The sequence below is a fragment of the Semicossyphus pulcher genome, unplaced genomic scaffold, assembly GCF_022749685.1.
Source record: "Semicossyphus pulcher isolate SPU_LCO1_2020_fin unplaced genomic scaffold, fSemPul1.0.p SCAF_15, whole genome shotgun sequence".
Classification (NCBI taxonomy): domain Eukaryota; kingdom Metazoa; phylum Chordata; class Actinopteri; order Labriformes; family Labridae; genus Semicossyphus; species Semicossyphus pulcher.
Window position 1 is genome coordinate 6,903,978 of NW_027211659.1, and position 15,376 is coordinate 6,919,353.

The following is a 15,376-nucleotide window of genomic DNA, read 5'->3' on the forward strand; positions in this document are numbered from 1 at the left end:
TGCATGTGCGAACCTGAAGTTACAAGCTACGAGATACAAGCACCAATCTTGACCGTTTCTTTACGCCTCAGCTAACCAGCCATGATTGGACAGTTTAGCCTCCTCTGATTGGATGGTCAGTGGACAACGTGGAAGCGAGCTGATTGGCTGGCTACAAATCTACATCTGCAAAAGTTATTTATAAAATCACAGACTTGAATGTGTGAGGACACATGCTCATTTCTTTTCACATGCACACAAAACGTGAAATACAACTGCAGGCTGTGAAATTATTTAATTATTTTGCGAGCTCATCATCTTATTGACCTTTATTTGACTGCATATTCTCCGTATTGCCCAATACTCAAGTATACGTATTGGAATTGGCATTGGGAAAAGAAGGTACCGGAACATCTCTACCTAAAGCGTTAGAGAGCTAGTAGAATGTTTGGTCCAGTCCAGACTAAATGTCCAGTAAGATATCTACAGATGAAAGGTCTGTGCCAGAACAGAGCAGGTTATTTCAATTATTTTGTTGGATTGAGTATTTTTTTTCCCACTTCTAAACACAATTGATCAAAAAGCACCTTCCTCTGTTTGTTCCCCGTGTGAAGGACATGCTAAGATTGTGAAATTCCTTAACATTGTTTGAACTTGCTCGCTCTCTCCCTCTTTATCTCGGTCCCAGAGGAGAGGCGGTGTGATGGTGAAGATGTCTGGGCTCAGTATGGCTGATAGCTCTATTCGGATGAGGGTTCCCATATCATAATTGAGAAGAAACACCTTTTGGGTTCGGGCTAAGAGAGCGCGCTTTCGTGTGAGAGAAACAACTATTTCTGCCTCTGATTCCGCCGCTGATTGCGGCAGTTTTTACAGCGTAATCATTTTGTTGTCATCACTGTTATTGTGTCGCAGTGATATTATTGCGCCGTGCTAATGTTTCCTCTTAGAAATAATCACAGGGAAATGAGAGCACATGTTACTCAGGCTCTGATGCTGCACCGTCTTAGCCGCGTGTGTGCAAACTGCTCCACATTCTGTGCAATTACCCGCCGTGCATATTTCGCATTACTCCAACCTGCGAAAGCTCGTCATCACTGAAAGGTTGAATGTCATTTATTACACGTATCACATTTACACCAAGTGACATTGTCTTTTCAAATTGTGTTGATCTCTTCACTTTCAAAGGTCAGCCCCTTCCCTGGCTAAATTCAACCTGACAGAGAATAGTGAGGAGGGGACAGCCCAACGCATGCATCACCCCCGCATCAAAGCACTCCAAATTAATCCATCCAATTAATGAAGAATGAGGCCTAATGTTGATGAGGGATGACAACTCGACTGGTCAGTTGTTTTTTTATAGCTCTGCTCCTGCTATTGTGAACTAACCACATGAGACAATCAAACAAATATTTCCGTGACACGAGGTTTGTCTGGCGTGTCGCCTCTCTGTGTCTGCTCCTCTCTCTATAGCTCTGCTGCCACTCAAAAGATGATAGAACTTGATATGGATCATTACGGAAATAATGTTTAATCAATTCCCCCCCTGTTATTGTAATCTATTTCTGCAGTTGTCTGCGTTTGTGTATTTTGTAGCTACATCTGTGTGCTGCACAATTTCCCAATCATGCATATTCAAGTCTTAACGCCGATGCTTAACAGGCGACGCAACCGGAATTAGAACGAGGACATTAGACTTCATTAAAAAGAGAAATGATTATCAGGTTTATCTTTTGAAATGTCTATTAAAATGTGTGTGTCGTTCTTCACTTATCTGTCACCTGGCTCCCATGAGCCTGGCAGACTAATAGAGAGATGGTGAGGGCCAAAGCCCAAGAGAGAGACAGAGACCCATCAAGCTCTCTACTCAGGCTGGAAGGCTGTCTGTCTGCTCTGCCACTCTCTGTCTCGCGGTGTGTCTCGCTCAGCTACTCCTCCTTTTTCCTCCCACACTCGCGGCTTAAAGGGACTCTATTTTGTCCGGCCTTGTTATCGGAATAAAGAAACACAAAACAAACCGAGTTGTAATTGCATAAATCAGACGAAACAATAATCCACGGCGGAGAGAGAGGTGTTGTGATATGTTCGCGAAATGAATTCCATTCAGCCTATGGCTACAATCTCGTCTCTCTCAAGAGCTTCGGCTGACAAAGGCTCCCACAAGAGAGCTAGAGAGGAAGATGGATGAAGTTGCCCCTAGACACTCATATCAGGTCAGTATGTGCTTTATCCCCTAATGGTTAAGGTTAGGATTGAGTAGGGGGTGATACTAGATCTGAGCCTGAGGGCCATTGTTCTGTCTAGAGGAGCAGGAAGTAGCCACCATCCTCCATCATGGCCCACATTTAGCTTTTCACTGGGCCACCAGCGCTAGTGCAGCTAGCAGGTTGGAGCGCGCAGCTAGCTAGTTGGATGTGTCCTTCCACCCAGAGAGCTTTATTATTAGAAAGGACATAAACAGACTAATTAAATCGCAGCAGTGGAGCTGGGCTGACAGCTGGCGCAGAGAGTGTGACCAAACAGATCCCTATCAAAGTGCAGGAGCAGAGTCTCTGTATGTGTGCAGCCTGACTGTCGGCTGACACGCATGCCTGTGTGTTCTTTAACCGCACATACGTGTGTGGCTGTTAATTTCACCCATTTCAGACTTGTGTTTATTCTATAATTGATGACTATCAATTTTCCACTCTAATTTCATTCACACACACTGTCATCTTAATGTCTTATTTATCTGTGCAGCGCAGAGCACATTGACTCGCTGATATGATCCAAAATGGTACAAATGCTATCCAGCAGAGCAGTAAACACTCCAGTAATTAGTGCATGGTCTCCAGGCTGACTCCACTCAGCTCTGCAGCATGGCCAAGCACGGACCCCATATAGAGAGGAGCCTAGTTATGCATTGATCTTAGAAAATTAAGGCTAACTGCCCCAGATTGCAGCGTCTTGATGTACCTTCTGGATGAGCAATGTTCTATACTTGTATTGTTTGTAGAGTAAACAGGGTGATTTGGACTCGCTGTGCTTTAGAATGAATACATCCTGAATAATTAATGGCGCCCCCTTAAAGCGTTGTTATCTGTGTGACCGCAAACGTAAAACCACTGATGATGAGAAAATATGGTTTTAACAAGTCAATAATGGTGAGTGCAACAAGAACGGCCTAATCAATGAGGCTGCAACGTTTGCAAACAAGGACTTGAATTATAACGCCGATAATTGATCCCTTCCATTTTTTCCCCTCTCCTTCGCGTGATGTCATTGTTTATCGATTGCTTCCTGCCAGTGAGGGATGATGGGAAGTTTCAGAGTTTGTTTTTGCTATGACTTTTGCCCCCCTCCTCTCCCTCCTCTCCCCCCTCCACCTTTCCCTTCTTTTTCTCCCCCCTCCCTCTCTCCGCCACCCCCCTTCTCCATTTGAAATTTGCAAGCTGTAGCACCAGCTTAACCAAAAAGGATTAAGTCCCATACCCAACTGAGAACACAGATAATGCTCAGTAATTGGTAAAAAATGAAGATGAATGGGACAGCTAGATAAGGACCAATTAGCTGCTGGGAGTGTACAGCTGTGGTCTCCTCACAGAGCGCTCTCAGGGGCCAAGGCCCCCTCTTTCGCTCTCACGCGAGCACGCACGCACGCACACACACACACACACACACAAGCGTAGACACACACACACGCAAACATACAAGCAGGAGGGTGGGGCTTGCAGAAATTAGCCTGATGACCCTGGGAAGAGAGAATGATGCTTCCTCATCATCTCACCCAGAACCTCTTTCTCTCTCAGCTCTCAGTCAGGCAACACTCCAGGTACCTGTCACCATCCGTCCAGCCTCGGCCTAGCATGTGGCTCCGCGCTCCCTGTTGGGCGCAGGCGGCCTGGACTGAAGCCACAGATGTGAGACAAAGGGCTTCCCGGGTTTGGAAGTCCTGCTGTAGGATGTAACTGCTTATACAGCTTAGATGTGGTCTTACAAGTTTAAGACGGATACAGAACGTTGAGTAAAATCAGACAGGAAGCAGCGACTGTTGTGTCTTCTCCTTTAAGTGCGGCGAGCTGTTTGGTCGGCATGTCGTGGCATCATCTGGCTGATGACAGTGGAATTCCCATATCTAATTACAAACAGGATTTCGGCTCCATTAGATTTGTGTGGTGAAGAGTCAGATGAGTGGCAGGGCAGCACCCAGTGGCCAAAGAGAGACAAGAGAGCGGAAGACAAGGAAGTAAGTGAGAAAACAAGAGGACAAGGGTGAACGCAGCCTCGTCCTTTTTCGTCAGGTCGGAGAAAAAAAACACTTTATTTTTTCTTCTGCGGCTGAAAAAAAAGCAATTCCTTCTCTTGAAATTGGCAGGTGTTTGTTAGTGGGCAGCTGACAATATTTTCTCTCCCAGTAATGAAGGTTGTGGTTGGGGTCAATGCACTGGGAGGGAACGGCGGGCTGTTTATCCCCCTCAAGGCCCAGCGCCACACGTGTTTTGCTTGGTCTGTGATCTGTAATTGTGGCATTTCCTGAGAGGCGCAGGAACAATCCACATTGTGCTTTGAGAGAGCTGCCTCTGACCGACTAAAGAGTGCAGAGCCAAATAAAGACACCCCCCCCTCCTGCCATTCTATCTCCCTTTGCATTTTATCCTCATATACTCCTATTTCTCCTTCTTCTCTCACTCAGGATCTCCGGTTATTTTGGAGTTGAAGCGGCCTTTTTCTCCCTCTTTTAATTAATAACATTGATGCAAACAGGAAGGTCTAATTGCGATGAATATTTAATGCGAGGGAGAAATATTAGCCTGTTCAATTTACATCAACACAAAGACGGCGACGGGCAATCCAACTCTACAAACAGAACAGAGTGTCCTTCACTGGCTGCCTCCGCTGCGCTCCGCTTTAAGCGCTTCACAAAGATCTGCTTCAGACAAACACTGAGATGAGGCACCTGTATTTTAGCTTAAGGAGGATTCTTTTCAATGGGTTTATGTAGTAGCTCTCTCTCATTAAATGGATCTGTGTCCTCAGTGGTATTATCAGAGACGGGTTCATTATCATATCAATTCCTATCAGGGTTTGGTAACACGATTTGTGCAGGCAAACACATCCGTTTGTCGAGTCTTAGTTTAAGCAGCACGAGTATAAAACTTTCAGCTCCTCGGAGCAGCTGTGGTCTTGAGTGTCTTAAAAACAGCATGAAGTCATTCCCCGTGAGTGAGTCCAGTCCTAACAAAGCTACAGCCGAATACAGTTCCCCCTCCTGCCCACTCTCTGCTAAATCAGTCAAGTGATTTGTTAGTTTGGATTGCCATTGAGAGCTGGACATATTAGGCATTCACAGGCCAAAATAGTTTTTGAAAACAGGCCAGATTTAGACCCTTCTGGAATGTTAAACAATTCACGCTTCCTTGTAAGTCGCTTCATATTTTTGTGAAATTACAAAATGCTTTTATTAAAAATAAACATGTGAGCTGAAGCCCGGGGCTAGATGAATAAGCCGGCGCGCTGCTAGCTGTGTTTCATGGCCCCGCCGTGCCGAGCAGGCCATATTTCTCCTGCGTATTATCAGGATGACTCCTGCTGGCCACCCTGTCACAGGAGAGTGCTTGATATAAACAAGAGATTGCTGCGACACCCGGTAATCAATATTAGGATGGTTTCAGTACCAAACATCATTTGTCTCTGCGACCATTCCTTTGACCAAACGAAGCATTAATTCAAATCATAAATCTGAGCTGATTTAAATCCGAGGAGAGTGAGGGAGAGAGAGAGGCCCCTGTCTGACTGCCTGCCCCTAATGATTTATTTTCTACATTTCTGCGAGCGAGAGATTTGTCCATACTCACTGACAGGTCACCTTCAAACGCCAGTGGCAGACTGTTCATCACCATGCAGACGAGCATCTCATCGCTGCGAGTAAATATTAAAGGAAAAGAATCCAATTGATTGTGGATGGGGCCGAGAGGCGTCACTGCCATATATTTCACTCAGAGAGCTAATGCTGTGGCCCGTGCACCCACACCTAGAGCTGCTCCCCCCTGCCAGAATTATGATTCTAGCGGGAGCCTGTGTGGCTGGCTGTGGGCTCAAGGTTACAATTTAAATTGTAAAAAGATAAAACAGTTTCTTATTAGCTCCATTGCCATAGCCTTGCTGTTGGTACTCACATTTATCTTTATTTCCGTGACCTCGTCGGCTCGTATTCTTCTCTTTTTTACATACTCCATTCTCTGGGAGTGATGACCTCACACTTTATGCATTTTGCATTGTTAAATCTGCTTAGAAACACATCCTGTTTTCATCTCGCGCACCATAAGCTCCGCGGTGTCAAGTATTACTGATGAAATGTATTCAGGAGTCGAGCCGTTTATTACAGGGAGTGAATCAAAACCTCCATTTAGCAAGCAAAGCTACAGGGATTACATTTGGTTTATAATTTGGAGCGGGCTCATGAAGCCGCACTAACATACATTATCTTTCTCTTTAATACACTAAGTGGTTCTGTGTGATATTGCGAAAATCCTTCTGCATTTTAGGGCTAATAATTAATTGAAATGGCACATGGTGAAAAACCAATGCTCTCACAGCAATTCAATTAGACCTTGTTAAAAGCTGATAGCTTTGGGAGACTGTGCTCACTGTTTCACTTAGCTATTATACATGTTTTTTTTTTTACTTTCAACACACAAAAGTGTTGCTCTTCAAGAGAAAACAAGACTTACCTCTGCAAAGTGAAAATGTGAAGTTAGTGAAAACTGAACAAAAACACAGGAAACAGCAGAATAATGGAGACAGGCATGCAAGTCTTTGGTTTAAGGCAAGCTGTATGTATCTGGCAAAGAGGTTTATGGTCCTGTGTGCTTATCAAGACTTTAGTAGAACACAGGATAGGATTAGAATTCAGGGAATGGGTTAAAACAGCTCAATGCTGCTCAATAAGGCAAAAATCCTAATCACGACTAATTGTTAATATTGCGATAAACTTTCTTAACCATGTTCAGTTGGCCCGAGCTAAACTAAACTGCTGCATTTGCATGGATTCAGGTAGAGGGTGGACAGCAAACAAGATCAAAAGAGGGAGAAGTCGTTCCCATCCGCAGGGTAACTCACGATAATATCACCATACAGCGATTCTGTGATAACTGATATATTGCAAGACAATCTGATAATGACACACCAAGATATCTGACTAACTTCTTCGGCCAGTTAATTTCCGTTCATGTCATAAGCGCCACCACGAGGAGTCATGAAGTTGTGACGCGGTGAATCAGAATCGAAGGGAAATCTGTTTAGAGCGCCGTATATTTGTACATTAAAATATCGATATTTGCTGCCAGCCTATTGCATGAGTCAGGATGACGATATATTGCCGTATCGATATTTTGTCCCACCCCTAGTTATCGATCTGCACTGAAGGAAGTTAATAATTTTGCAGTCCTACAATTGCATCGGACTTTGTTTTCCCTGTTGCGTCCAGCAGGAGTTGTCCAGCTGACATCCGCCTGAATCCATGTGAATACAGCCAGCTTTGAGGGAGCACTGCGCTACAAAGGAAAAGGGAACGCTCGATTTATTACACAAAAGAGTGGAACAATAATCGTTGGTGGGAAGCCAAAAAGTTATAACTGAAAATACAATTTGATTAATTGTAGTAATGGGCATTTTTTGAGAACTCTTTGACGGCTGCAGAAATCTCTCTGCATTTTTCTCCGGTTCCGCATTTTACATCACCACACCAGTTTTACTGGCACTAATGCTTTCTTCTTCTTTTGTTATTTAATGGCGGTTAGCAAACAACTTTCAGATGCGCTACAGCCACCGTCTGGCGATAGTACTGCATTATGACCAAGTGCCAGTAACAACAATGGAAAGAATATATTTTTAAGATGAGATAATAGTCGCTTAAACCCATCCTTAATTAATTGCTCAGCCCTAGCCAATTTATAATACACTAATATTTAGCTTTATAACTATCAAACCATGAAAGATAGAAGCTATTGTGTTCATAAAGGACATACCCCTTTCAGACTAAAGTGATCGTTCAGATTTTTTTTTTTTCTTCAAACAAGTTTCATGAACTCTTTGCCAAAGTTGGCACATTAAACATTTGCATGATTCTTGATAAAAACAGATATTTATCAGTTTAATAATACACTCTTACATTTTTATAAATTGTTGCCAATTTCTTGTAAGAAGCCAAAAAAACAAACAAAAAAAACCTGCCTTGAACCTTCACACAAAAATGTAGCCGACAGGCACGTTTACCTCGAGTGTTCTGCTCATAGATGAAACAAAAACTTGTTATAAATAAGAAGTTGGGACTTGAAATTCATCACACTACACTTACACTTGTACAAACCCCTTATTTCTGTTCATATATTAAATCTAAATGTTGTGTATAAACATTCTTTGCTTGTTTGCATGTTGAGAGGGAGAATCGAGGGATGTGTTGATCAGTAAGTAAGTCTACATCTGTTTGTCTGTCCGTGTGTCGGCACAGGCACTCAGAACTGTTTGCAGGAAGCATTTGTCATCTCCTCATGTGAGTACAAATGTGTTTGTGTTTACGACAGTGTGTGTGTGTGTGTGAAGGGCATCCTCACCGACGGTGGAGCTCAGGTCTCCATTCTCTCCGTCAGCCCCATGGTGGTTGGCGTTGCTGTGGTAGCCGCTCATCGCCTCCAGCTTGATCTTCTTGACCTTCATGGCCTCTGCGATGGCTGCGTTGGCAGCTGCTGCCGCCGCTGCTGTCAGGCCTGGAGAGAGGAGGCAGAGGAGACAGAGCTGCTTACAGAGCCGCTACATGTCTGCTGGGGCTGAGCCACTGCACCTGCAAAACCTTTCACAAACCTGCCCCGGCAAGTGAAAAAAACAAAGGAAAAGGACTTCTGAAATAATAAAACAATGAATAATTTTATACACTATGGGGAATAAGCGCCTGTGAGATCACAGCTTGGTTTTTCATCTTCTGACAGGGGATATCTGCACAGCAGGTTATCATGCTGATGGGATGGATCCCTGTGTGTGTGGCGGCATATGATTTTTATGAATGTTTCCCCGACTCCGATATTCCTCGCCTATATGTTGATGTATTTGTACCTTGATGGGAACAGATGCAGTCAAGATAATAGTGCATGATGCAAGCATTTTGTGTGTACAACTTATGATACACACAGTAAGTGTATATATAAAAGAGGTATGGTGATACAGTGTGACACAGGAGGGTTCAGGGAGAGAAAAGGTTCAAAATGTCAACAAATAGAGACACAAAACTGTCTTTAACAATCTCTACATCGAGTGTATTTCGATGATACTTTCTAATGTACTCAACAGATCTAATCACCCTGAATAATACCTGACATCGGTATTCAAATACCTTCACTGCTATATACTGTAGGGTGTCTCATAATAACGGGACTCTTCTGAGAGTCAAGGCCAGTCATCAAGCAGAATAAAAAACTATACACCATGTACCAAGGATTGAAGTAATTTTTTCTTCTTTGACACTTGTAAATGGATTTTGAGTGTATTCAATAGTTAGAGGGCCATGTGTGAAAATTAAATAAAGAATATGCTCCATTATAAATGTGAAGGAATTTATTCACTTCAATATTATTTCTATTACTTTCAGAAAAAAACACAAACATTCTCAGGACCTTTAAGGGAGGAAATTACCAAGGCAGACACCCTGTTGAGCGTATGGCCATCAAAGAATTCCAATGAGTAATAACATTGAGGTTTTAAGATGTTAAAAGACTTTTTAACAGCTGATAAAATGTGACAAAGATTTTTTTAATTACAGGAAAAAAACATTTAGGCTGCACACAAAATTGTATTTTTTTCATGGCAGACTCAATGTTATCAAAACAGCAATACAACAATTCTAAGACTTTTTTACAGCCGATATTCAAAGACTTAGCAGCCGATATTTAAAGACTTAACAGACAATATTTAAAGACTTAGCAGCCGATATTTAAAGACTTAGCAGCCGATATTCAAAGACTTAACAGCCGATATTTAAAGACTTAACAGCCGATATTAAAGACTTAGCAGCCGATATTTAAAGACTTAACAGCCGATATTAAAGACTTAGCAGATGATATTTAAAGACTTAGCAGCCGATATTAAAGACTTAGCAGCCGATATTTAAAGACTTAACAGACGATATTCAAAGACTTAACAGCCGATATTCAAAGACTTAGCAGCCGATATTTAAAGACTTAACAGACGATATTTAAAGACTTAGCAGCCGATAATTAAAGACTTAGCAGCCGATATTAAAGACTTAGCAGCCGATATTTAAAGACTTCACAGACGATATTCAAAGACTTAACAGCCGATATTCAAAGGCTTAACTGCCGATATTTAAAGACTTAACAGCCGATATTTAAAGACTTAGCAGCCGATATTAAAGACTTAGCAGCCGATATTTAAAGACTTAAGCCGATATTTAAAGACTTAACAGCCGATATTTAAAGACTTAAGCCGATATTAGAAGACTTTTTAACCGCTGATATTTAAAGACTTAACAGCCCAAGTTAAAAGATTTAACAGCCGATATCAGACTTCAAAACAGCCCAATTTAAAAGACTTTTTAACAGCCAATATTTAAAGCATTAACAGCCGATATTAGAAGACATAAGCCGATATTTAAAGACTTAAGCCGATATTCAAAGACTTAACAGCAGATATTAGAAGACATTTTAACAGCTGATAACAAAAGACTTTACAGCCGATAAAACATGACAAACTATTTTAAATTTACAGAAAAGTAACCACAGAAATGTTCGTACTTTTGTACCTTGAAAGTCTTTTGGACTCCGATATATGGACTGCAAAAAATAATCATACCGTCTCATAGCAGCTTGAATCTTACAAAAGAGCAATTCTAACTTGTCTTCAGTATGCTGATCACTTGAGAAATTCTGACAACATGCTAAATATCTTTGACCATTTCACATGGATCCTCCTCAGGCCCGGGGCAGATGTTTTCATAAACGGACTACTGACATCACATTTTAAATCATTCACATTTCCTCGGCCATCTCTGAATTTATACTGGAATAGCAGTATTTGACATGGTCTTCCACCTTGATCAAAATGGACTTGATATGATTAATACAGTGAGGTTATAGACATACATATGCTGAGCACACTGCAGAGATCATAAAGCATTGGTTTGTCATTGTGGTATTTGCAGGGTTCGGGTGTATTGAACGTGACTGAAATCTTTATTCATGAGGCCGGTCTCAAACAGCAGGGACAGATAGCGCTAAAGCTCCTCTAGGCCTGACGTGTCTCAGGAGAGTCCTACGAGTCCTCTCGCCAACCCCGGCAACAAAATCAAAGATGCACGGCAGGAAAAAAGATATGCACCTATTAGTGGAATCACTCATATCAACAGTACGGTATATCACCTGCCCTTTAAAGAGGCTGCTTACACTGTGTGAGCAGGTTTGCCTTACGTTTGACGCAGAACAAGGCAACGTCTGCGTTTATCATCACTAAGCTGTCACGTCTCCGTGATGGGACTCAAGAGCAGCTATTAGCCATGCATCTGAGAGGAGACACGAGTACAAGGAGAGGTAGAAATCGAACATGTGGCTCTAATAGATACATGCGAGCATGCGCACACACAGGAGGCACAAACACACACCGACAAACACGCACACAGGAGCATACCGGTGTGAGCACCCGCTCCCTCTCATCCCCCCAGCTGATAGGCAGATGGCGAGAGTCACTCTGAGCCACTGACATGGAGGTGCATATAATTTAAAGCCTTGTTTGCATCTTAAAATACATCAGTACCATATTGACGTACAGTATACATCATGTCTGCGAGGGCCCCTCTCGTTTGCAATGGGCCCGGCTTGCTGTTCAATACGCATAGGCAGAGCAGGGGGAGAGAAAAAAAGAGCCATTGCCTCATAAGAAGGTGATACTTCTCCACATAATGAATGTGGCCTCTGCCCAGTCTGAAGGTCAGCCTTCATTTGTGTATAATGGGCAAGAGTCAACTGTTTTCCAAATGAGACGTATGCAGAACAGACTGCCGAGTAAATATTGAAATCACCTCTGGGCTGTTTGTGTGATAAATTCCCCCCACAAATCAGGTGCCGCTCAAAGGAGTGCCGCAGTGGTGCCTTCTGATGCTCTCTAACTTTGGCTATGAAACACTGTGGTTTATAGCACTGCAGACTGCGTGTCCTCGCTGTTTCTTTTTCTAAAGGAAGCAGGATTATACTGTAAGAACGACTAAATAGAATGCAAAAAGATTAAATTAAAGCATCTAGAAGAAAGGAGAGGTTTAGATAAAATGTGTAGTGAGTAAACAGATGGAATAATCACTTCTTCATTTTTCATTCATCATTCTGCTCCAACCTCCACCCCTGTCTTTGATTAAGTGACACACTCCCTAAATCGAAATCTTTGTTCTGATAATTGTTTCATCTCAGCGGATCAATTGTCATATCCACATAACACACACCTCCACACAGTGGATTTAATAAGGAAGCCAGGGAGGTGCTGCTGGTGCCCAGCAACAAGTCTATTAAGCCACTAGAAGTCTAAACGTCAACAAGACCAATCCCACTCAGTGCTAATCTGCATTCATTACTATGCAAACAAAACAATCCTGCCTCTTATATTCTTTCAAAGTCACCTTTAGATTCACACACTTTCCTCATATAGACGGCGCACGTCTGGTTGCGAGTCGCAATCCTCCCGAGCAGAAAACAAACAGCGCATCCCGGCCGCATGTAGAGAGCCACACCAGTCAGACAAGAGAAAAGGGAACATTTTAACAAATAGAGAATAGCATGGCACTGTCACATGGGGAGCACAAAACAGCAAATAACAGAGACAAGGTCTGATGGTAGCCCTTGGAGCAGCTGTCATATTAAATAATAATGAAGGATCTATTAATATGCAAAGGAAGCAGCAGCCGACTGGCTTAACGCTGTCATGCCTCTGCATATTGTCAGGATCTTCATCATTAATTAACATGCTAGCTGCCCCATACCTGCGCCAATGTCAGAACATTCTTACAACAAACACCCCAATGCCTGTGCCCTCCGCAACTAACTCGTATAATTAAATTAAAATCAGATTAACTTCACATCAGTACACAAAAGACTGACTTTTACGACTTTCTCTAGCAGGGATTATATAAAAAAGGACAAATAGCTAAAGCTTATCTGCCGTGTTTCTGTTGCATCTCTGTTAGGGCCTGCACCATGGGCAACAATGAAAACACACTTTATTTATCGGGCGAGCGGGATAAGTAGGGAAGAGACGCTCCATGTCAATGAGCATGGCCGCCTAATTTTATGCATGGACTGGTGGCAGCACAGCGATGACAAACTGGGGTTGGGAACAACGCGACTCTTAGGTACACTGCGCCACTTGAACTGTGCTATCCACATCATGACAAATTTAGTATCAATTACACAGCGCGCTAACCTTATGACAAGCAGCGGACTGGAAGAGGAGGGGCAGAGACACAAAGAAGTGACACTAAATTACCTGGTGCATACTGGATCTATTTTAGAGCAGCTTGAAGTGGCACCAGATTAGATGATCCACTCCAGAAGCTGACGTGCTAATTGTACATCAAAGGGACATAAATATTACAATACGTCTCCACCTGCAGTACTGAAAGAAGCAGCTCTCTGGAATCCACACACATGCTCGTACAGCGAGCCTGTGGAGCATTAGAAAATACTGTTTTATCAGTAAAGTAGAGGATGCACCCCGGCTGGATGTAGGTGACATTCATTTCTCTAATGGTAAATGCAGTACTCTTGCGTTATTCAAAAGGTTGAAGCCATATCCAGGACATAAATGAATTATATTGAAGCTGCTGCTTAAGTAGTGGCCAGAGTGTGAGTGGAGGCCCTCTCCACTTTAAAGGAGATGTCATCTCAGTGTGGTGTCAGTCCACAGCAAATAATCCGATTTGGGGGCCAATCTGCCTGTAATGCATCAGCAACTGGAAAAGCTCCAGCGCAACCCCCCCCCGCCCCCCTCTACACCCACCCCGAGGGCATGAACGCAAGCATGCACGCATTCAGACACTCACACTTACACACGTGTGCTTTCACACACATATGAGGGTATTTCGTTAAATGGAAAGCTAAGCATATTAAGATGTCCTTTTCTAAATGGAAGCAGTGTCAAGGGCAAAGATACATATGTTAACAATGTGTTTCACCGAGGCCTCTCTGGTCTGCTTAGAGAGTGAAGAAGACATCTCTCCACTGTGGAGAATACGGGCATTGATTTGAATCTAATATGATTTAAGTCTTTGTCTAATGTGTATGTCTCATATTATTGTATGAAGAAATGAAAGCAGATGTAAAACTAGGATTACGTAGAGTCAGGAACGCCACATTGTTTCTGCCATGCAGCCTTCTGAGTCTACGAGATGAGACGATTGTAAAGAACTTCCTGTATTTGTTATTACGGGTGTAAATCACAAGTTTAATCAAGGTACAATATAAGTATCAATATCAGTTCTTTGGCATGGTTCGTTACCATGGCAACAACAATCAAATATGTAATTTTTGTGTTTATTATTTGTCTGTTTATTTTTTTTAATGTAAACTAGTGTGTTTTTTATTAATTAATTTAATGATTTTTAAAGTAGGGGTGTAAATAATCACAAGTTTTATAACAACAATTATCCAACATTTGCTGATATCACAATACGATTTTGATTAGATTCATTTAAAGACCAGCTCCAGTCATGTTCCAAGACAAATAAAATGCTCTGCTTGAAATAATAAATCGTGTCCGATATGTTTTTTTTCTGCTTAATATGTTTAATCACCTTGTAAAAATCCTCCCAAGGCATCTCCTCCTTCTCCCTCATTAAAAATTCCCCACTCTGCATAGTCCCCGCCCACAATGCGAATTTCCAACCGCCCCCTCCGTCGCGAAAACAAAACAAGTCTCTGCCATCATTTAGTGGCAACTTGTTCAACTTAGCTAGCTTGAAATGTCGTAATTAGTAGCAGTAACGTTAACGTTAGTAGTCAGTAGTGAGTTTGCAAAAATGACGATGACGGTTACAGCTGACTCGCACATCGCCAAAGTGGTTGCCATAGGTTACACATAATGATCTGCACAGCGTCACCCCGTCCATTAACGGGATCGGCTCCTTAGGTTTGTGACGTCTCAAACCTGCCAATCTGAAAACATGTTATTCAGCCTGTCCTTTGTACACTGCAGTTTAAAAGCATGGCAATGACTGCTTATGTCGTCCCTCATATGTCTTGTAGCACATGAAAAACACCACATGAGAGATGTTCACAAGGTTAAACACTTGATTTTCACTGAAGGGGGTCTTTAAGACAATTTTAACTCAAGTCTTCCAGACATTATAATAGAAAACAATCTATTCTTTTAA

The 15,376-nt window shown here is 42.4% G+C and overlaps 1 protein-coding gene across 8 annotated transcripts in view; it reads right to left on the reverse strand.

The window, feature by feature from the left end:
- dachd (dachshund d) overlaps positions 1-15,376 on the reverse strand; it is a 116,199-nt gene that overhangs the window by 39,734 nt on the left and 61,089 nt on the right. For all 8 annotated transcript variants that reach the window (XM_069663009.1, XM_069663007.1, XM_069663008.1 and 5 more), the window contains one exon: positions 8,571-8,723. In XM_069663009.1, coding sequence (XP_069519110.1) covers positions 8,571-8,723 — 153 coding nt within the window. The remainder of the gene's footprint in view (positions 1-8,570; positions 8,724-15,376) is intronic.